The 24857-nt window shown below is 38.3% G+C and overlaps 1 protein-coding gene and 1 pseudogene across 1 annotated transcript in view; both read right to left on the bottom strand.

Annotated features, from left to right (window-relative positions):
- Positions 1 to 1376: 1376 nt before the first annotated feature.
- LOC116741859 lies at positions 1377 to 5650 on the bottom strand (annotated as a pseudogene).
- ACBD3 (acyl-CoA binding domain containing 3) overlaps positions 1377 to 24857 on the bottom strand; it is a 36636-nt gene continuing 13155 nt past the window's right edge. The window contains exons 2-8 of the mRNA XM_032633786.1: positions 21533 to 21674; positions 20750 to 20890; positions 17760 to 17918; positions 15838 to 16012; positions 11871 to 12057; positions 9678 to 9962; positions 1377 to 5900 (exon numbers count right to left, since the gene is read on the bottom strand). Of these exons, the coding sequence (XP_032489677.1) occupies positions 5689 to 5900; positions 9678 to 9962; positions 11871 to 12057; positions 15838 to 16012; positions 17760 to 17918; positions 20750 to 20890; positions 21533 to 21674 (1301 nt within the window). The 3' untranslated portion in view covers positions 1377 to 5688. The remainder of the gene's footprint in view (positions 5901 to 9677; positions 9963 to 11870; positions 12058 to 15837; positions 16013 to 17759; positions 17919 to 20749; positions 20891 to 21532; positions 21675 to 24857) is intronic.

Here is a 24857-nt window from a genome sequence, read left to right as displayed (position 1 = left end):
AAGCAAATAAGGCAAAATGGCAAATATGACCAAAGCGGGTGCTGGGTACATGAGTAGTCATGTTATGCTCTATACTTTAATGTACACTAGAATTATATCATAATTGAAAATTAGAAAAAAAGATCAGAAGGAAAATTTCCAAATGATAACTATTATCTCCTAGTGGTAGGTTTATAATTTTATTCTTTTCACCTATGTATGCTGCCTAAATCTTCTATAGTAAATGGGTATGGCTTTTATAATGGAAAAAAAAGTCAATGATTTGTTTTTAAATCAATATTTTAAAACTCACTTGGGGACCCCCCTGGTGGCACACTGGTTAAGAATCCACCTGCCAACGCAGGGGACACGGGTTCAATCCCTGCTCCAGGAAGATCCCACATGATGCAGAGCAACTAAGCCCGTGCGCCACAACTACTGAGCCCGCACAACACAACTACTGAAGCCCTTGCACCTAGAGCCCGTGCTCCGCAACGAGAGAAGCCACTGCAGTGAGAAGCCCGCGCACTGCAATAAAGAGTAGCCCCTGCTCGCGCAACTAGAGAAAGCCCGCATGCAGCAACAAAGACCCAATGTAGCCAAAAATAAAATTAATTAATTAAAAAAAATAAAATAAAATACTGTTAAAAAAAACTCACTTGATAAATCCAAGTCTGCTCACTGTCCACTAGAATCCATTCCTTTTCATAATAAACACACTCACCCCTCTCCAAGTTCCAAGTTTTGGCTGTGCACAAGACCGCCCAGCTAGAGATGGCCGTGTAACTTAAGTACTTGCTAATGGAAAATGAAAAGAAATAGGGGTTTTCTCTTTAAAACTAGTCATGAACCCCTCCCCCCACCATAGCTGAATCGGGAATGTAATCCCAGCAAGCCTGAGTCTAACCATGCACACAGAAACAATGTCCCCCAGGATGGTGGAGCAGTTAACATTTTAGGAATCTGGGGCTCACAATCACTTCATCAAATACTGCAGCCCACCTGCCCTGCAACACTTGCCTCCTTTGGCCTGTATGAGGCAGCAACTATCTTATCTGAACTACTTTATTTTTGAGTCTCTGTTGTCCCAGATTAGCCAGTATTCTAATTAATTATGGCAGGAAAGACCACTTAAGGGTTGTATTTTCCATTTCTTCTACTGAAATTACCATTTAAGAACAAAGAACTATCCACCTTTCTTTAGAAAGGCAATCTAAACTACACTAAAAATCAGTGGCTGAAGCTCTACCAATTAATCTAGAAATTCAACACAGTACTGTAATGTAAATCCCAACAAGATTTTTCATGAAATATCAATGTGACACCCTAATGACTAAATTCATATGGAAGAAAGGTACAAAAATAGCCAAGAAAAAGTATCAAAAGAACAGAGGAGATTCACCTTGTATCAAAATATATTTCAAACCTACAGGTATTCAAAGTGTAGTATTAGCACATACATGGTCAAACAGATGAACAGAACAAAGTTCACAGACAAACTCATATATATATGGAAATAAGCAAAAGCCATAAAGGAAAAAACTGAATAAAATTGACAACACACTTTATAACTTCTATGACCAAACAGACATATACACACACCAAAAACACCATAAACAAAATTAACAGACTAGCAATAAACTGGGAGAAAATACTTACATATAATGTATGATGAGTATACGAACTATTTTTTAAAATGCTAATAAATCAATATAAAATTACCCAACTGAAAATAGGTAAAGGACATAAACAGGCAATTTACAGGAGAAGAAATACATATTAACAATAAAAATGGATGCTTAATCTTACTGGTTATCGGGGAAACACACAAAATGAAATTCCATTTTTCACCCATCAGATTAACCAAAACTTAAGTCTGATAGTATCAAGTGTTAAAAGAGAAAAAAACAGTATTCTCAGATGCTACCCACCATAGTGTATTAGGGGGAAAATTAGCTCAGCCACTTTGGAGGACAATTAAAATTAAAAATGCACAGAACTGGACTCCCCTGGCAGTCCAGTGGTTAAGACTCCGTGCTTCCAATACAGGGGGTGCAGGTTCAATCGGGGAACTGAGATCCCACATGCCATGTGATGTGGCCAAAAAAAAAAAAGCACAGAACTTATCCAGCAATTCCACTATTCCACTACTTGGTATCACTCTTGAAAAAGTCATGCACATATGCAGAGACATATAAAAGAGTATTCACTGGAACACCATTTATAAGAAAAAAACCAGGAGTAACCAAAAATGTTCACTAACAAAAAACGGCCAAAGAGCCACTCCACAGAAGAACATAGAGCAGATTGAAAGAACACAGTAGACCCAAACCTACTAACAGGAAATGTTCTCCAAAACGCAACCTGAAATTTTAAGTGCAAAATGCAGACCTTTTGAAAAACATGTTTATATTTCTGCATTTTGCCATGCCCCCCCCAAGGTTATGTTATCTTCATAATGGATATATTTAAAATAATGATCTTAGAAAAGGGTAAAAATTGTTATAATTGTACAGATATGCCATAAAGAAAGGTTAAAAAAAATCAGCATTTGTAATCCAATTTGTACTTGCTCTTTTCAGAAACAGACTTGCAAATCACCAGTTCACCATAGGGTTGAACTAAGCAACCACACACAAGCTTTCAACACAGATGAGTTAACTGCTCAGTTTACACGTTTACCCCATGTCTGGACTGCCTGAGTCCAAATGCCAATGTCAGTTCTGAAAAAGTCAGCCACTTAGTTTTCTGTACTAAATTAAGTACCCTAATCAATTTGCAACTTACAAGTGACCTGTCAACTAATAAAAATAGAGCTAGTGCTTACATCTCTAATTACAAAACAAATCAAGCAATATAATAAGCAACTGAAAACATGCAATAAGCTCAAAATAAGGGTGTTGAAAGGACAATAATCAACTTGGCCTTAAAAAACTTTCAATAAGAAAGTTGAGGAACCCTAGGCAAATGTATGGAGATTAAAGTCCAATATTTATTCACACACATTTTGAAAAGTTAGTGAATGGAAATGAAATTAGGACTTGTGCTACCCCAATAATACATGCATACATTTTTAGGTTGCTGACAGAAGTGCTGAACTGAGAAGCAGCTGGGGACACAAACAAAGATGGCTTTGGCTATAGACTACTGCACTCTAAGTCCCAAGGAATTATTAGCAATCATTTGCTATTTTGAACTAATTGTTTCTTCTCTTCCATAAAGCAGATGGTCAAGACTCGGTAGCATGGTTTCTAAGATGTGCTCACACATCAACAACTCTCCTTAACTGTTCTATGATCTGCCTTCATGGTAGCAACAAACTACACAGAAAGGAAAAAAAAAAAAATTGATGTCCAAGTGACCATGCATTTCAGCGGGGTCATTTTTAGAATAGTTTGTGGCACTCCACATCACACTGACTGGGGCATGCCTCTCATTGCTGCTTCCCAGGCGCCACACCTCAGGAGATATTTTAAAGGAGCATATTCCGTCTTCAAGGAACACGGTACACAAGTGGTTTGGAAGGGGAAATACTTTTATAATGTCACTGTCAATAAGAAAAGTCAGCGCTTTCCCTTCCATCAAGAAGTCTGAAAAACTGTTAACCTATTTTAACAAACGAGGGTAATTCACAGCAGAAACGAAATCATTAGCCAGAAAGTTGGTTGTTGTTTAACTTTCTAAAACAGAAAAGATCATTTAAAACATTTCTTGTCCTACCCAAATGATGAAATACAGAACTAATGCTTCCAAGAGTAACTATATTAATGAAACATCAACAAGATACAGATAAACATTTTAATTGATTAAATATATTATTTTCAAGATCTTTTTGAAATCGCACTTGTAATATACTAATCAACAGCCAAAGGCAATAAAAAAGTTTAAAACCAAAAATGTTCTGACATGAACATGTGACAGGAATTGCCGCTATGTCAAGTAACATACACTGCTCCCAAGAACAATATTTTTGGAGGATAATTGATCTTAACATGTGCAAGGAAAAATCTGTAATCAAAGGCTGGAAGAAATATATATTAGTGCCTGCTTTTTAAAAGTTTATTTTACATTTTAAATACAGTGTTTTCTCATTAAAAAAAAAAAGCCAGGAAGTGCCTAACCCCAAGGTTTCTATACCATGTACACATGAGAGCTGATGGACAGCTTGACAAACCTTCTGGTGTAACAGTACGGACATCCATAAGTTGGGACTACTGAAATCAAAATTAAAAAACACACATTAAGCATCGCTTAGGAGAAAATAATCCAGTTTCTGAACAACCAAAAGAGAACAGTTAGATATGTACAAAACCAGGTACTGAAAAACAGAAAGAAATGCAGCACACAAGAAACAAACAGCCCCACATGTAGTGAATTGTATACACTGCAGCTAATCAATGGAAACCCTCCTACAAGAAGTGATTTGTGATTTGAAATTTTAAAAATCTAAGTATTTCAGTAATAACATATAATAACAGCATCATGTGTATATTGCCATCTTTGTGATTTTTCTATCTATACCACCCTCCCTTCTGAAAACAAGAATCTCCAGACGAGTCAATCACTTATACAAATTTGAGGCAATTAATCCATATTTGTTTTCAGTAAGGAAAACAAAGAGGTACCTCTTTCCATCAATGAAGACATAATACAGATTAAAGCTATAAAAAAATTTAAGTACAGGCATACGCATTTCCAACTCTTTCTCGTAATTCCCAACTGGAATCATGTAGCGTGTATGCCTAAGTAGTATCAAATCAAAAGAAAACGGACTGTCTCTGGCAGTGATTTCCATATTAGTGCAATGTTATTCCCCATACACTGAGTTATATTTAAATGATTTTATATATTTCAATTCAGTAGGTGTCATTTTAAGTTTACAAAATCCCTAACTAGATGCTTGTGTAGAAAACAGTTTCAATTTGAGGTGCTCTATAAAGCCAAATCAAGGCAAAAATGAATTGATTTCGCATTGCTCCTGATAGTTATGAATACCAGATGAAGAGAAAAGGGCCAAGAGTTTGTGGAGGCTTGCTAAGATGGATGTTTGAAGTGTTCTATGTATCTTGATACTTCAATTATCAATCAGGTTTGAACAATCTATATTAAGATTATTCAGAAAATAATTATCTGTAACATAACTCCAAACTAAATAGCTGCACCCAACGCAAAAACAATCTGGGTCATTCAGAACAAGATCAAGTTGAGGCAATTTCTTTTTCTATTATAATCCGTGAGGTCTTAAGTTTTTAAGTTTTAAAAATGGTGACCTTCGATCAAAGTCAGATGTACCTCATGTAGACTATTAACAAAGGATTTCAACTCAGAGGGCACTGTAAAGGAACTAAGTGCTCTCATAAAACACAGAGCAGGCAGCAATGCACTAACCATCAGCCAGGTGGGGTCAATGTTGAGCTATTTTATTTCGGAGACTTTAAAAATTTAACATGTAGCTCATGTAACGTCAGCATCCACTTGTGACTCTGCTGGTCAGCACCAAAGGGCTGGATGAGTCTGAGGAGTCCCTTTAACCCCAAAGTACTAATGCTCAAGAGTTTCAAGGAAATCCTGATTCCCAAGAAGAGTCACAAACCATCAGACCAAAATCAATAGGGTAAACACAGACTGCAATGCTCCACAAGTCAAAAGATATTTCCAAATTAAATGCCATCTTCTGCCCAACCCTAGACTCCAGACTCTGTAACATCTTTATCTAGTATAATAGACTCTGTAGTAGACCGATTTTGACCTCCACAAAGAGTAGGAGTTGTCAAACTTGAGGAGGTAGACTCCTCTCCCTGGATATTGGTGGCTGCCAGCATACACCTCTTCATGACAGTCCCGTCGGTACACAGGCACAATCTCGTCCAGTAGAGGCTTGTTGGCATTCTTTTTGGCTTTCTCTTCAGAACTGATGTTTTCTGTGAGAAAGAATGGAGACATGTCACTGTGAACAGATCCAGGAAAACCACATTTGCCTCAAGCATCTTAAACTCCATCCTTTCTTTGAGAAATTGCTCATTAGGAATTCTCTCAATCCATTCTACAACTTTCTGCAAGCAAACATGTGTTGATTCCTTCTATACCTGAGCAGCTGCTATGTGTACCAAGCACTGTCTGGGCCCTGGAAGCCCAGTGGCAAACATCTGGTGGTGGCAGCAGTCAGCATCCTCTCTCCCTCTCTGTACTCAGACCATTGCTCCTATTTCTGAGCCCCACTTTTTCCCTTCCACATCCACTCAATTCCTAATTCCTCCCAACAGGTGGAATCTCACTGATCTGAGTGAGACCAGGGAAAATGTTACTCCGATCCTCCTCTTCTCAACAATATGAAAGTCCTCTCGTTTTAGGAAGGTGGGAAGGGAGCTTATGAGGACTATTATTTTCTATTTATCTGAAATATAAAGAGTAAAATGAGAAAGCCACACTAGAGAGGTAGACATTCACAGACACTCTGAAAATTCAATTATTTTTACTAGGCCTGTGAAACCCAGGGATGATCTCAGTGGCAAAAAATAAACTCTGATTCTAGGTTTGCCCCAGTTAATAGTTTTCTGAACTGTAATGATATGAGGTTAGGGAAAAAAAAATACCTGTAGAAAGCTATAGGAATGAGAACTATGAACCAGTTTAAAAGTCTCAGTTTAACATATTAAATATAAACAGCCTCAAGGAAAATAGATCAAGGGAATACTCAGCATAGATTTTAAAAGACTTTCAGGTTTACAACATGACAGAATGAATTACAGAGACATGAGTCAATTATGTGACGCCTGTCAGTGGGCCACTATTAGGAATTTAAACCAGGAAGGTCTAAGAAACTCTCACAGCCTAGAAAAGCTTAAGGAGACGTGGTGACTGTAATGTGGCATCCTGGATGGGATCCTGGAACATTAGGAAAAATTAAGGAAATGTGAATAAATATGGACTTTAGTTAATAATGTATCAATATTGGTCCATGAGCTATGATGAACATACCACAGTACAATGCAAGGTGTTAATAATAGGGGAAACCGGGTTGTCGGGTATATAGGAACTCTTTGTATTATCTTTCCAATACTTCTGTAAATCTGAATCTATTCTAAAATGAAAAGTTTATTTTAAAAATGTAGATGAGGGCTTCCCTGGTGGTGCAGTGGTTGAGAGTCTGCCTGCCGATGCAGGGGACACGGGTTCGTGCCCTGGTCCGGGAAGATCCCACATGCCGTGGAGCGGCTGGGCCTGTGAGCCATGGCCGCTGAGCCTGCGCATCCAGAGCTCCGCAACGGGAGAGGCCACAACAGTGAGAGGCCCGTGTACCGCAAAAAAAAAAAACAGTAGATGACCCTTATAAACGGGCCCAAGTCAGATTTGCCTTATCACAGCAATACTACATGAAAATTAAATGTCCTCCATTTGCAAATGCGAAATACAAGCCATTCAAATTATACACTATTGCCCATAAGAATATCCATGAAACAGATTATCAGGCCCCATTAATTCAAGATCCAAATTTTGTTCAAAATCTATAAAACTGAAAGTTACTGGGATAGACGAACAATGCGTCTTTCATCAATCTAAGCAAAGACTTGAGACCTGGAAACAATCAAGTGGAGAACTACAGCAGGATGATGGATTACCATTATGTTTTCTTCAGAGAAAACAAACTCCTCCATCTTTCTATCTTTCAAGACCTAATGGAGAAAAACTAAAGCAACAAACAAAAAAACTGGACTCCTCTTCCATCTTAAACCAAGCTAAAAGGACCCCCCATAAAATAAAGTACACAATGTGGATAAGACATGGTGACACAGTAGCCTCCATAAGGAGGCATATGGCTAAAAGCCATTTGTGAGATAAATCTTCAAAAAGGAGACAGGCTCACTCTTAGGAAACAATTCTGGGGAGCAATAAATCCTCAGTGTTGTGCTTTTTTTTTGTTTTTTTTGGCCACACTACACAGCTTGCAGGATCTCAGTTCTCTGACCAGGAACTGAAAACCCAGGCCATGGTAGTAAAAGCCCGGAATCCTAACCACTAGGCCACCAGGGAACTCCTCTCACTGTCGTTACTGTTAATGTAGAGGTTTTAATGGGTTACTTTTAGTTGCAAATCATTTTACGATTAGGAACAGCACAAGGATAGGTAATGCCATTTTCCATTTGAGGGCTATCATACATTAGAGCAAAGGTCAAGGATGTCTTACCACTAGTCAGGCACTGGACCCCAGCCATTTTTACCAGTGCTCTTCCCAATAGCAATAACCCCAAAATGATAATCAGCTGAGGGCTCAGACTAGGAAGTAATCTCCTTTAAAAGCTACCTGGCTTACAAGCCAAGAGAAATATATTACCTCAACCCATTTCTTAACAGAGAATTCTTCTTACTATTCACAAAGTACAGTAATTTGCACATGCAACAAACACTTCCCTTCCCTTGACAGGTATACACTAATATGTATAAAATAGATAATAAGAGCCTGTTGTATAAAAAATAAATAAAATTAAATTTAAAAAGAAAAAAAAACCAAACTCCTCTTCTCAAACATTTGCAAACTATCTGATTTTAATGAGTCCCCATGTGCATCAGAAGGGCTAGTAAATGGCTTAGTTACTGGTCCTGATGTTGCTGAGGGGCACTTAAGACAACGGTAGTGGCACCTGCCCTGCAATCTCAGGTCTCTCTCTCACCTTTTCTTTTTTTTTTTCTCATTCTTACATTTTTTTTCTTTCTGGTTCCATTAGTAGTATTTATGGGCAACGCTTTACCTTGCTGGTGGTACTTAGAAATAAAGATTTTCTGAAAACAAAATGCCATGTAAGACAAAGTAGCTCCTAAATGACACTGGCCCATGTGTGTGTGTTGCCATACACGACCCTAAAGGGCCTAGACTGTCTTGGTGATGTAACTGAACTTGTATATCAAAAGCTGATTGAACTTTTAGCCCCACTCCATGCACCTTCCAACAACTACCTCTTTAAACGTATCCCAATGGAGTCTCTGTGATTACCAACACTCTTCAAGAATAAGCAGTTTGTTTACAAGTCACCTGAAAGGTTAGTTAGGGCCAGAATTGAAGGTGCTTTTCCATTCTCCCAGTCAGGGCACTCTTTCCATATTACTCTCACTCAAGTCAACAAATACTTAAGTGCTTACTAGGTGTGTACAAAAGCCCTGCGTTCTAACTTTTCTCGATAACAAAACTGAAGAGACCATCTTCTCAATTAGTAAGCGATACATTTCACAACCTACTTCTTAGACCAAGATAGTTTAGACGGTCATTGGAAACACTCTATTTTGTCTAGTTAGAGAAAATAAATCTTAGAAAAACAACCTAAAAAGCTGATATCAGAAATATAAATTTAAATAAATTCCAGAGTTGGCAGAGTTTCTTGCTTGCTCTTCTAAAAATTTTCAAAATGGCCTTGCACATTTGGCTTTTCAACACACAAGGCTGGAAGTAAAACAGCATTCAGAAAGCGGTAAAATAAACTGTCAAACAGACCTTCCCGGTGTTAAAAAAAAATTCATGTTCAGGCCCCAGTCCCTTAAGAGGCTAGCTTCTCTCACAATCTTTTCAGCCCAAGGTCCCACTAACGAAGCGACTGATTCCCGTCCAGGAAGTGTTAGTTAGGAAGCCTATGGCTGGCTGACATCTGAACTGCTAGCATTTTTGCCAACACACAACCCGGCTACTAAATATGGACCAATAGCTCTACCTTCTTCTTCCTCGTCGTCATCGCTGGACTCACTGACATGCACGCTGACAGCAGTGTTTGGAGAGTCTGTCCATTCAAAATACACCCCAAACCCAATGTCATAATTGTCTGTAGCAAATTCCCAAAAGAGATATGATCCTTCTTCATGGGTGGGTACTCGAACAGTGACTACTTCTCCTCGGCCCACTGTAATCACAGAATCCGCATCCTGTCGAATCTTCTCTTTAAAGTCTTTGATCTGGGGTCGTGTCCACATGGATGGAGCTGCTATTACTGGAAGAGATTCTAAAGGCAACAGGAATTACAAAGGCTAAAGAGGATGAGCCTTCACCAGTAGGCAGCAACATTTGCGTAGGATGACCTGCTCAGACACATGAAGGCACCAAGTGCAATCTGGTCTACCTTAGATTGAGGACTTTAAAAGCCTCCCCATGGAAGTCTCCCCGCAAATTACTAAATTTAACAATGCCACAGGTATTTAGAGGTCATCATACCACTTTAAGTAATAAATGCAATCCATAGTCTTAAGGAGGATTTTTTCCAACACTCTAATTGCATATGGGCATTGAAGAATGACCTTGGAAACTTCCTAGCTGGAGATAGGGAAACATTCTGACAAAGAAGAGAGATCTGGACTTGAAATAAGTTCATTTTTGGATGTGAACAAAGAAAGGTGGACTTTGACTTCAGTCTCTCTGTCAGAAAAAAGTCTTGACCTCAGAGTAAACCAAAGTTCTAGGGGAGGGGCTATTCTAAAAGAACTCAAAGAAAGAGAAAAACTTGGATAGGAATGGAACCGCTAGCGACTGAGTAAAAATGGGTGAAGTCTTGTTACTGAGCAGTATCTACATGTACTCAACAGGTTTTCCAGAGTTATTCACTGAGCCTTTGACAAAAGATTCATTTGAAAATACTGGTGAACTCTTAATAGGAAATAAAAGGGGGGGGCTGTGTGAACCAAGGTATTTCAAGGTCTTTTCTGAAACTATTTTCTGTTACTTGTTCTAAAAAGAACAAGGAAGAACTCTGAAGTCAACTTTCTTATGAACCACACTACCATCTCTGATCACCGTCACTGAAATGTTCTCTTCTTCCTTTTTACTTAGTGAACTCTTACTCTTGCTTCAGATCTCTCAGCTCAAGTGTCCCTTCCCCCAGGAAAACCTCTGGTGACCTCTCTAACTAGGTCATATTCCCCATATTATGTGCTCTCACATCATAATAGACCTTTCTCTCCAGCACAGTACCTACCATAGCCACAATGCTCATTTTATGTGTGTAATTTTGCTTCATCACTGTAAGCCCAACACTCAAAAAATCTTCAACCAATTGCTGAATAAATGAATGAGCTGCCCATGAAAAGGTAAGCAGACCTTTGAAAACCTAAATTCTTATTGGTAACATGGTACTTTTGTCTCAAAAATATATTGTAAATATATGGTAGCCAATCTGCAAGATGGCCCCCAGTGATCCTCTGCTGTGCGTATTCATGTACTTGTAAGGTTACCACCCAAAATGCATGAGGACCAACAGAATATGGCAGAAGTGCGGATGTATTACTTCCAAAGCTAGGGCATAAAAGACACTGACGCTTTTGCCTTGTTTTCCTTTGCATCATGTGCTCTGGGGGAAGCCAGCCACTGTGTTGAGATCACTCAAGCAGCCATTTGGAGAGGCTTCATGGGGCAAGGAATTGAGGCCCTCCTGCCAACGGCCAGCACGAACCTGCCAGTCATGGGAGGGAACCACTTTGGAAGCAGAGCCTCTAGTCCCAGTCAAGCCTTCACGTGACTGCAGTCCCAGCCGACATCTTGACTACAACCTCATGAGAGACCAGAGCCACCACCACTCAGCTAAGCAGCTCTCAATTCCTGACCCACAGAAACTGTGAGAGATAATAAATGCTTATTATTTTAAGCTGCTAAATTCAGGTACAGTGCGTCACACAGCGACAGATAACCAATATATACAACAAGACAACCCAAAGTGTCCAAAGGACATCTGATTTGCTCTTCTGAACTACTCAAAGAGTCACCAGAAGCACCAGATTCAGACTAAAGAGTGAAAAAGCATTCAATTCTCACAAATATGTAATTGCTCTCAAAAGCTAATTAACCTGACTTCCTGACTTCTGCTTTTCATGAAGTCTGAATTACAGCATGCGGATGGAAGAGCACATATGCCAAACCATACCTTTTGGTCCATTCTCCAGGGCTTCTTCTGCGGCTTCTGGTTCAAGCTCTTTTTCAGAGCTGTCAGTGTGGGTTTTGGCCTGTCCATTCACTGACATCATATCACTTGGCGTAGTTGTATTCACTTTTGATGATGTAGGCAAAGAAGCCCCAGCTACTGGTACTTCCTGTTGTTTCTGTAATGCTGCCTATAAGTCAAGAAAAGGTGAAGATACACTGACCAGGAAGGCTTAATAAACCGGACATTTGCCCTGAAATGCATTCTGACCCTATGTTTTTGCCCCATCAAGTAGCTCCAAGAAATTACTAATAAACTTTATCAGTTTTTATCCTATCTATAATGAATATTAGTATCACAATATCAAACTGATAGCTAAAAATGTCAAAATATTAACGTGGACAAAAAAACTGTAACTGAGGATCACATTTTTGTGACCTGAGGATCACTAGAAAAACTAACCAGGAAAAATTAAAGTAGGTAGAAATAATCAACCCAAAATAAAATTATTATAGGTAAAAACTGAACACAGTAACATCTGTTCTTAAAATTGATAAAAAAAAATCTTGATAAAATTCAGATACATAAAATTTGAATCAGAAAAATTAAACTTGGTAGAAATAAATGGTCACAGAAGAAAATTCATAAAGGCAGAAGCTGTAACTGGTGAAACCTGATAAGGGCCCCCAAAGTAACCAACAAATCAAATATGGACAAAAGTAATCAATAAATTAAATCTTCACTGTAAACTATATACAGAAAAATTCTTATCACGATTAAACTACAAACTGTTAATCATGTAAAAAATATTGACCTAAAAATTAAATAGGCTTATAAAATGGAGTGTGAGGTCAAAAGACTTTCTTAATGAAAATTCATCACTGTTTACATAATTATGATTAAAATATGTATATTCATAAACATGAAGTCAAAATGTCCTCTGAGTCAAAATGGAGAATAAAAACATCTTAAATCTAAAGGACAACTACTTTAGGACATTCCTCTCCTAACAAGATGAATAAATATTAATACTACTAGAAATGCCTAAGTATTACTTGAGTAACTTTTGGGGGAACTGTGAATTATAATGTACATATAGAAAAGTATACAAATCATAGATGTACAGCTTGATCAATTTTCATTAGCCAAACATACACATGTAACCAATGCCCAGATCAAGACATTACCTGTGGGTCTTCCCTGGTGGCGCAGTGGTTAAGAATCCTCCTGCCAATGCAGGGAACATGGGTTCGATCCCTGGTCCAGGAAGATCCCACATGCCGCGGAGCAACTAAGCCCGCGAACCACAACTACTGAGCCTGCCTGCTGCAACTACTGAAGCCTGCGCACCTAGAGCCCATGCTCTGCAACAAGAGAAGCCACTGCAATGAGAAGCCCGCGCACCACAAAGAAGAGTAGCCCCCGCTCGCCGCAACTAGAGAAAGCCCGCGCGCAGCAACAAAGACCAAACTCAGCCAAAAAATAAATAAAAATTTTAAAAAAAGATATTATCTGCATGTCAGAACCCTTCCTGGTACCCCTTTCCAGAAAGTCCCCCAAGGGTAACAACTATTCTAACTTGTAATATTACAGATTTGGCTTTGCCTGTTTTTGAACTTTACATACATGAAATTGTATAATATATGCTCTTTTTTGTGTCTGGTTTCTTTTACTCAACATTTGTTTGTGAGGTTCATCACAAGTAATTATAACTATTTTGTTTGTTTGCATTGCGACAGGATATGCCACTGTGAAAATACAAAATTTATTTATCCAATCTACTGTTGAGTGTTGGGGCATTTCAGTAACTTTTTAAACTAAAACACTAAGTTATAATAAGTAAGCATACATTTACAACAGTTAAAAAAAAAAGAAAACACAGGGGAAAAAAAGCCTTTATAATATAGTTTCATGGTTTAGGGATAATGATATATTTTGGCATATCTGTATATACATTTCATTTAACATATCATTTACAAACCAGCTATTCAAACAGCAACGCCTCTCTCTGCTGCTAGTGCAGGTTGGCAAAACACTTAAAGAGTTTAAAATACCTTCTTCCAAGGCCTAGATTCTCAGTAATTTCCACATCAGTTTTCTAAAAGAGTACCTACCAGCTTCAAGAAAAAGGGCATATAACCAAAACAAGTCAGCACACTCAGAACATTCACTGCATGACAGGAAAGCAAAAAAAGCATTTCTGTTGATGATCAATTGGTCAGCTCAAATGGTCCCTCTCCATTTCAAGCCTTTCTTGAAACTCTCTAGCAGAATGAACAACTCCCTACCCCGGGATCCCACTGCCTATGAATATACATCTATTACATAAAATAGACTGTAATCATGTATTTACATAATCTCTCTTCTATACTCCAGGAAGTTTTTAAAAGAACAGAAAGGCACAGGAACAATTACAAACACCCATGTAACCACACCCCCAAATTAACAAGTGTTCCCATTTTGTTATTTTGCTCAGTATTTATATAAAAATTAATATTTTATGGGACTGAAGTTTCCCTTGCTCCTTCCCCAGTCCCTCTCCTTCTCTCTTTCCAGAGACAACCAATCAATTTGATAAACTTGAGTTTGTTCACTGCAATCTAAACTATGGCTTTCCAATTCTGTTTCAAAGATTTTTGGTTTTCCCCTATATGACTGACTTTGTTATGACTAAGTGATAGCAGCCTATAAGCAGGACAGTGTGTAATGAGCTAGCCTATTAAAAAATTATCTCAATGTCCATCAAAGAAGCAGGAAACGGGGAGTGACATGCTAAAGTAGAAACAGGCTTTAGAGGACAGAAAAGAAATCCCTCCAAAATACCACTTATCTTGTAACTCTAGTTTGACATCCTTTTCCTCTTCTCACGGATTATACAAAACCTGCAGTGCCTTTTAGCTGCTCACTAAATGTTAAAGACTCAGGGGAAAACGTATTTTAGGTGAGGATATCAATTTTCAAGGAATTTAAAGAGCTTAGCAAAACAACGAAGATTACTTCACCTAACAAGAAATATGGAGCAACTATAATGCAACACTTCTCTTCTTTTTTTTTTTTTATAAAACATTTTATTAAATTTACAGAGAAACATAGTTTGTGTTTTTTGGTTTTTTTTGGCCATGCCGTGTGGCTTGCGGGATCTTTGTTCCCCAAACAGAGATTGAACCTGGGCCCCTGGCAGTGAAAGTGCCGAGTCCTAACCACTGGACCGCCCGGCAATTCCCTGCAACACTTTACTTCATTCAGGTATTTGGACAGGTAGTAACTGCTTTATAAGTGAAAATTAATTAAAGAAGTAAACTTAGCTACGTTAACTTTAAGGAGGCATTTTATGCCTCTGCAAGATGTAAAAAAATGAATGTAAAATCAGTTATCTTCCCTATGTACCAAATACTTTCACAGAGTAACTATTTTCTCATTTTATTCCTCTGATAGTCCTGTGAGGTTAACAAGACAAGTACCAGGATTTTATAGCCCATTCTTACTGATGGGGAGAAAAGGTGGAAAAATCAGAGCAATAGGTAACTTGTCTGAGATCACACAAGATAATGGCGAAGCCAGGACAGAATCCAAGTGGTGTGTGACCTCCAGTCGCATGTCCTTCCCCTAAACCACATATTCCTATGTGGAAGCAAAGCCTGTGGGGGCACTAATCACCCAAGTCCTCATGGTTCCAGGACCACTATTAGAATCTACGTCAAACTCACTGGAATAACACTAGGTCCATACAAATCCCAAATACATTTATGACAATATAATAGTGGCCACTTATTGCTTCAATATCATATGCTTCTTTTCATAATTGCCAGTGCAATGTTAAAATCTCCCTTAATAAAGGTCATCTAAAAGTTACGTTATACCTGAGAGGCTAACTAATGCAAAATTCATCAGCAACTGTTAAAAAAGAACGTGCGTTCCAACGAAACTAAAAACCCTGTCTATGGCTGAATTCGGGGGTTATCTAGCGTACCTGTTGCTGTGCAAGCTGGACTTGATACAACTGCTGCATATACTGCTGATAGTGTTGCTCCTGCAACTGGCGGATGAGAATTTGCTGCTGTTCGTAGTTCCCTGGATACTGTTGGGCTGCATACTGCTGGAACTGCACGGCAGTCTGCGAGTTTAAAGCTGCCATTATCTGCTGCCTAAAAACATTAAAAAATATACACTAGTCTGACTACAGGAGACTGATTGTTCATGACAAAATAAAATGTCCTTGTTATTGATTTTTATAATGCATAACTCTTAAAAATGACTAAGGTAGTAATGTATACCAATCAACATGTGTCCTAGGTCCAGACAAAGAATAAGAAAATAAACTTGGCCCCTAATCTTTCACATAGGTTTTTCAAGGAAAATCTGGGATGAAGAGGGAGAATAATAAGCATATCATCATCACCACCATCATCATCACCATCATAACTGCTAACATTTATTGTGCTCTTACTATGTGCCATGTAGTGTTCAGAGCACTTCCATGTACTAACCCACTTAGTTCTCACAACCACCCTCTGAGGTAGGGTTTCACAAAGCAGGAAATGGAGGAGTTCAGTAACTTGCCCAAGATTACACTGCTAGTAGATGCCAGAGCCAGGATTCAAGTCTAGGAAGTCTGGCTCCAGCCTATACTCTTTAAACATGGTGTTGTAAAAGGATGGGTTGTCATCTATGGCAGCGATGAGATATTTAACTGTTGGCCATGGTTTCTCTACCTAAATACATGAAAAGGCAGAACAGCTAAAAGATGTTACAGATGGCTCTGGTAAGTATAAAGAAAGCCAGTGAAAATCTGAGTGCCCTTGGCATTTAATGTAAAGCTTGCCTTAAAGAGGAATACTGAAGATAATAACTGGGCACACTTGGTTTAGAGATACTGATTTCTATAAACTATTACTCTTCTTTTTTTTTTTTTTTCCAGAGGAACCACATGCTTAACTCAGTCATGTGACCAAACATAAACACCTCAAAGCCATCTCTTAACAGATAATAACAAAGCAGAATCTCACAAACTCCTGAATAGAACATGACACTGGGTCCATCTAGGGCACCCCTCTCCCCTCAAAAAGAGTAGCAGTCATAGTCTCTCTCCAAGGCAGACTGAGGCCCTGGGTCAGTTTGAAGCTTTTCTGAGGAACTACTCAGAAATAATGGGGAGAAAACAATGGATCCGCATGTCCTCTTGTTTAATCTATATTCCATGCCACCTCTAGAACCCTAGGCCTTCTTCCCACAGTGTTTTATGGGCGTTAATCCCTTTCTCCTTATTCCCATAGCTCCCTCTGGAAGAACCAATCCCTTCTGAGACAGCTGCTCTCACAGCCCTTACTGAATAAGAAATGGCTTCAGCTCCCAAGTTCTGTACTAGGAGACTAGGAACAGACACCCGACACAGGCTGAACCAACTAGATCCTTTGGCCTGGGAATTTGTAACTGGGTCTCTCATATGCCAGCCAGTCTCTGTCAGATGCACGAAAACAAAGACCACATAAATCTTGGCTAGGACAGCCTTGCATATGCCAAAGCAGAGTGACAATTTGCAGAGAACAGGAAGAATGAAACAGAGACATAGCTGAGAGAAGCAAAGACAAGAGACTGTGTGGACCCAAAGACAGAGAGCAAGCAAGCAACCTCAGCTCCTATTCTAGTGCCTGGGTTCTGGGAGCAAATTCCAAATCCTTCTAATACATTCTTCAGTCGCAACCAAATGATGCTTAAGATGAGGCCTTCCTTGGTAATACATCATTGGTACAAATGGCAAGCAGCTAATGCTCGTCGACTTCCCAGTCAAACAAATCAGAGAATTATTCCAAGGCACACAATGGTAAACCGTCAAGCACAACAGTGTGGCAATCCATTGCTCGTTGTGAAACACAAGCCACACAACACGCGTACTTTTGCTGCTCCAGCCGAAGCCTCTCTTCTTCTATCCGCCTCCTCTCTTCTTCCTCCCGTCTAAGCCTTTCTTCCTCTTCTTGCCTACGTTTCTCTTCCTCCTTTTGCAGACGTTCTCTTTCTTCCTCTTCACGCCGCCTTCGCTCTTCCTCCTCCTTCCTACAAGGTAAAGGACAGAGGGAATGAACCCTAAACAAAGAGTCCCGTTTAAAAATAATTTAAGACTCTTTCCCAGTGAAGACTGACACAAGCTTTTTAGAGAATCATGTGATAATTTTATCACAATCTGAAATACATATACTTCATGAGGAGAAATTTATCATATGGAGTCAATCTCAAAATATACAGATCACAGCAAAAACAATGACTGCTTCACAGCAACAGAAAAAGGAGTCCATCAGTAAGGTACCACTTAAAACATTACGATACCCTGAAACCTCCCTTCTAAGATGCTCACAGCACCACAAGTTTTTCCTTCGTACTACCTGCTGTGGTTGAAATTAAATTCGTGTGATAAAGTTAGCAATACATCTGCCTTACTCATTAAGTACATGCTCCATAAGGGCAGAGACTGCCCATCTCACACTGCTGTATCCTCAGGGCTTACCACAGTGTGGGAAAGAATAAGCGCACAATAAATGTGTAGAGAAATGAATAATCCACCCTGAAATGCCATGTAGCCATAAAATAAGAATAGGACTACATGGCCCAATATGTAAAGACATTTAATATATATGTTTAATGGAAAAAGCAGGTAAATAAATAGAAGAAGGCCTGGAAAGACATACCTTATATCTGTCCGCTATTATCTACGGAGAGGAGAGTGAGACTAAAAGTAAGGTGGGAAGGAAGGTTTTCAGTTTGTGCTTCATATACTGTCATAAATGGAAAATCATTTATATTGCTTATATTCATGTATAATTTCTGAAATTTAAAAAAAAATTAAAGCTTTTAATTAAAAACAAGAAAAGAACAGTTGGGGATCTAGGTGCAGCCCTTACCCAGCTCTTGCTCACCACCACAGCCCCTCTCCCGAGGGAGAGCAGACTCTGTTGCACTAGGTATGGAGGCCATATAGGCTGAGAGTTGTGAGCAGTGCAGGGAGGTTGAAGATGGGATGAAAGAGAAGACTTCTGAGGGGTCTCAGAGGAGACACCATGTCATGGCCCTCCATGAGAAGTGTGTGCGTTACCCCTTTTCTCCCCAAACTTCTATAAGTGATTAACACACCAGAGCCACAACCAAGTCTCAAACTACAGCAATAACATGACCTACTTTTTGTATGTCACAGATAGTACACAGGGCAAGATGTTCCATAAACCAGAGCTTAAGCTTCAGGATAGAGGAAGTCTAGTCTTAAATGCTTTAAAAGAATTCTACATGGACCTCATCTCATGACAAAGGTATATTTTTAAAAGGAAAAATACAGTTTTACATGTTGAGTAGTAACTTAAGTATTCAATTTATCATTAAAAAAGAACTTAAGGGACTTCACTGGCGGTGCAGTGGTTAAGACTCTGTGCTGCCAGTGCAGGGGGCCCGGGTTCAATTCCTGGTCAGGGAACTAGATCCTGCATGCTGCAACTAAAAGAGCCCACATGCTGCAACTAAGACCCAGCGCAGCCAAATAAATAAATAAATATTTTTTTTAAAAAAGACCTTAAAAAGCAATATATACTACTTCCAAAGACACAGCTACACCTCAATGATCCAATATCACGACACAATGGACTGCAGCACATAAATCAATTCCAGTAAAGGAACCTCATTCCATTCTCATAGGAATCAAACTATTTCTCTGGCTAAAAACTATCTTCCTTTGGATAAGTATCTTCTGGAAATGTATTAAGGTATTTTCTATTTGCTTAAAGAGAAATAAATTATACCCAATACTCTGTCTCTTGGTAACTCAGGAGTTATAACTGCAAGCATAAAAGCTGTACACGCCATAATACAGTGAGAGAGTTTACTTTCACATTAGCCCTGACTGCCACAGTTTTATCATTCTTGCATCTATTTTTCATGGTTTCTGTCTCCTCCCTCACTGTTAGGCTATTTTTTCTTCTAATGTTATTTCCAATCCAGGTTAAGGTGAGAAACCAGAGAACCAACTGTTTCTAAAGCAAGTATAATATAATCTGAGGGAAAACTGGTGTTACAGCATTATTTTCATTACCTAGAAATTTTGGACTGTCAAAGTTCTTGAAAATATAACCTCTAGATAAATAAAGTGCTGGGGGACTTCCCTGGTGACACAGTGGCTAAGACTCCATGCTCCCAATGCAGGGGGCCCGCGTTTGATCCCTGGTCAGGGAACTAGATTCCACATGTATGCTGCAACCAAGAGTTTGCATGCCACACCTAAGGAGCCTGCCTGCTCCAACTAAGACCTGGTGCAACCAAATAAACAAATAAATACATATTAAAATAAATAAAGGGCTAACTATAATTCTGTTGAGTTCACAATCATGACAGAGAATCCCATAAACATACAAACAGCACATTCAACAGCTCCCCACGCAACCTCTGGAAATAATAAGCCATCTGGAAGCCATAGCCAATATGAAATGCCTATATAAGGTCTACCATGTAGCACAGCTGATAACCATGATATGGAGTATGAATATTCTAGAAACCCAAGGGAGGCAACAGCAAAGCGTGTCAGACCAGAGGGTAAGGAGGAAGGGAGTGGCTGAGCTTACTGTGCTTGCTCAGAAACCTAGTGTAGCAACACAAAAGGAATGCTGCCATGATGGATGGGTGGTTACTTTTAAAGGTATAGCCAGACGGAAGCAGCCAACCTTCTCCCCTCAAAACTCATAATAAAAACACCTGCTCACATCGGAAAGTTTGAGCAACTGCCATAAGAAGTGGGGATCCAATGGAACTAAGACACCTGATTTAAAACAGACATTCCATAAAGCAAAAGCATCAGTATACCATGCAGTAGGCTGCTCAAGGATAAAGTATTCTGTGCCTTCAAACTTCACCTTTTTTTTTCTTGCTCTTCCTTCTCTATTTTGTGGGATGCAACATACGTTGAAAAGAGATGGCAACACCTATTCAGGAGCTTGACAAACTCTACCATGGCATCCTCTTTAGACATGTTTCCCAGGGCTGCCCATTCTCTCCTGTGAAGAATAACAAGAAAAGTTACTTCCTCTTCTTAATACAATGAGAATTTGATTTAATTTAAACCTAAATATGAACAAGTCTCAATTATAACTAAAATGAAGAATAATTCTACTATAAACAAAAGGTTCAAAACTTCAACAAGCATGTAGTGATTTACTAAATTAGATATGCCACATACAAACCAAACTTACTGTTGTAAACCACAATTTAACTGCACTGCTAATTTCCATACCAGTAAAAGTTAACAAAGTTTTACTTTTCTTATATCATAGTTTAGCCTTAACTGAATAAAATGCTTAATATATTCTTTCTTGTCACAACTCTGTATGTCCCAATAAGGGAATCAATTACTACATTGTAAATGGCTTTTTAAATATCATTTAGGAAGAATCAAATGAAGCTGTACTTGTCGTATGTTCATAAACAGATGAGTAAACTTCTTCCACAATATTTAGCCATAAACATCTCCGAGCCAAAAACAGATAAACATCTGAAGACTCCAAAAGCTGCAAGCAAAAATGTTTGTTTAGTTCTTATTCTAAAGCTAACGAGCCAGCTATATACATCTTAATCAATTTACTTTGTACCCTTTTCAACATTACTCTCATTAACTTCATTATACAATAAAACACCGTTACCTCCTGTCATTGCCCAACACATCAAAGAATCCAACCTCAGGACAAGTGTCTGGATTATATGGACCCATAAGAACCTGCTTAGGCAGTGCCACAAGCTTCAGTTTTTCTTCATAAGTTGGATGAAATGCTTTGCCATCTTTTTCTTTAAGAAAAATAAATACAAAGAAAACAATTAGCACTGGCAAAATACATAATTTTCAGGATTATATGTTGAAATTTTGCTGTAAGGTATATCACAAATTGCCTGTGATATATATAAACCCCACTATAGGGAGATTTTAATTTCAAGTACTAAATTTTAATAGTCAAAGCCAAGATAGAAACACTTTATGCTGAATTAATTTTTTAAAAATAAAGCTTAAGTACTGATATTTATGTTAAAACTACTACAAAGAGTAAATCAACTACATTTAAATTAAAAAAAAAAAGCCGCTACTAAAGAGAAACCAATCTGTCAAGCTACAGTAGGGACACACATACTAGTGTACCACTTGACATATTTTACAAATGTTAAAAATGTTCAGCAATCATTTCTTAAAGTAGTTAAAAAACTAATTTTATATCAAGCACTTTTAACATAAGAGACAATTACATATACTTTGAAAGGCTATATTCAAAAAGCATCCATCCCACTGAGGCACTATGATGTGGTAGAAGGGTCTTTGGAATCAGACAGCTTAGGTTTAGATCTCATCTCAGACACTTCCTAGCTGTAGGACCATTTAACCTCTTTGTTTACCAATAAAGTGAAAAGTCCCCTGATACTTCAGAGGTAACAGGATAGTATTAATGGTAATAACTGCTAGATACTTTTACTTCCTTCGTATTATGGCTGGCTCTGGCAGATTTCCAATGGGCTATTATGAGAGAAGCCAATTTGACCTGTAGAGACTTAACTACCACTAACAACATTCCAAAGTAGTATGAAACTGGGTAAATGGGAAGTCCTTATAGAATAGTTCTACTTCTTTGATAAATGGTAGGATTAATTACTGGTTGATTCTAATGATAATAAGAGATTACCAAATTTCAAAACAAACAAAACAGGAGGTAGAAAGTAGTATATTCTGCCTACAAATTTTATCCATGTACACAGAGGTCACCAAAAGAAAATCACTGATGATGAGAGAAGTATATGGTTTAAAAGGATATGAACAGGAAACTCAGAGAAGAAAAAAACAGAAGTTGCCAATAAGCATGCCAAGATACTCAATTTCACTAGTCAAGGAAATGGAAAGTGAAACCATTAGATACTAAGATGCTTTCTGCCATCAGATAGGTTAAAAAAATGCCATCAGATAGGTTTAAAAAAGTTAAGTAACATCAAGAGTTGGTAAGAACAGGACAAACAGGTACCCATTCTCATACACTAATGTTGAAAGTATAAACTGTTACAGTTATCTTGGAAGGAAATTTGGCAATATATTTCAAAATTATAAGTAGATGCCCTATGGTCCAATAATTCCAATTCTCGTCATCTACCCTTGATAAGCACTCCCAAATACACAAAAGGAGGTGGATATAGGGATATTCTTGCAGCACTCTTTTCTTGTTACTGTAACCAAATTAAAAGTTCATCAGTAAGGGAACAGCTAAATAATGTGTCATATTCAGCCTGTGGTATAAATGAAACACATAAAGGGAACACTGTTAAATGAGAAAAGCAAGCTGCAGAAAACTACATACAATCATAGCACAAAATGTATATCCTCAATTCTAAGTACTTCTGCTACCCACACTTTAACATCTCTAAAATCAGACTAGCTTTTACAATCTACTGTATTTTACAGTTATCATTGGCAGTTTTTCTTTCTTAAATTACTTAAATAAGTTTTTCTTTCTTAAATAATAGTAAGTCTTAGAATTGATGAAATACATCATGTCAACATACCACATATATATTCTATAGGTACATTTATATGAATGTAAATGCAAAGAAAAAGATCTAGAAGGAGTCACACTAAAAAGATAAGAATGAGAAAGTGGGAGGGGGCTAAGAACAGGAGTGGTGATCAGAAAATTGAAAACTGGAAACATTTTATAGTTCTTTTTTTTTTGCTTTAGGCCACACCGTGGGGCATATGGGATCTCAGCTCCCAGACCAGGGATCGAACCCGTGTCCCCTGCCCTGTGAGTGTGGAGTCTTAACCCTCGGACTGCCAGGGAAGTCCCAAAACTAGAAACATTTTTTTTTTTTTTTTAACTAGAAACATTTTAATCTTTCAAAGGAAAATATGTAGAAGAACAAACTAAACTGTTAAGAGGTACTGCCTCTGGGGAAGTGATTGGCAAAACTGTGGGTGGGAACTGAAGAGAATTATACATACGTACTTCTATCTGCATTTTTTTCAACAAGAACAAATTCACGTAATATTTGGAAAAAAGCCAAAACTGTGGCACTGACCTTACTTATGTAATAAAAATCAAAACAACTCAGAAACCTGCGGACCTGCCATCTGTCTTTGCTACTGAGCAAACAGTATCACTAAACAATTAGCACGAAGAGTAGGAATTTCCTCTAAAGCTTTTAGAACAGGATTATCCATAGGTCTATATTTACCAACTAAAACGCAATCTTCATTTTAAAATCTAACTCTTAGAAGTCTATTTCAATCAATGATGGAAATTATAAGCCCTTTTTTACATTCATTCATTCAACTTAATAAATATTTATTGAGCCCTTGTACGCAAATCATTGTGCTAGACACAAGGATTCATAGCCCTCCTGGAGTTTACAAACTACTGAGCTCAATTAAAAACGTACAGCTTGGCAATACAGTATATAATTGTGTTTAGGTGCATATTTCAGGTATATATATACTGCAAACAAATTATTAAAAATTATATTGAGATAAAGGAATTATTTTAGAGTTAAGGAAAAAATAAAATTATGTCAGAGGTAATAAGATGACTTGTTCCAACTCTTTAGGTTGGGCCAGTAGTTACGTTTAATTCGAACATAGTATATAATCAAAATAAAGCAAAACAGATGAGAGCTTACAAAACCGAAATACATCTTTACATTATCTTTCATGTAAAACACAACAAGCCTAGGGACTTCCCTAGTGGCGCAGTGGTTAAGAAGCCACCTGCCAATGCAGGGGACACGGATTCGAGCCCTGGTCCGGGAAGATCCCACATGCTGCAGAGCAACTAAGCCCGTGTGCCACAACTACTGAGCCTGTGCTCTAGAGCTCGTGAGCCACAACTACTGAGCCCGTGTGCCACAACTACTGAAGCTCATGTGCCTAGAGCCCGTGCTCCACAACGAGAAGCCACAGCAATGAGAAGCCCTCGCACTGCAACAGAGTAGCCCCTGCTAGAC

The sequence above is a fragment of the Phocoena sinus genome, chromosome 1 (assembly GCF_008692025.1).
Source record: "Phocoena sinus isolate mPhoSin1 chromosome 1, mPhoSin1.pri, whole genome shotgun sequence".
Classification (NCBI taxonomy): domain Eukaryota; kingdom Metazoa; phylum Chordata; class Mammalia; order Artiodactyla; family Phocoenidae; genus Phocoena; species Phocoena sinus.
The sequence above is the reverse complement of the archived record's forward strand: the minus strand, read 5'-3'. Positions and strand labels throughout refer to the sequence as shown.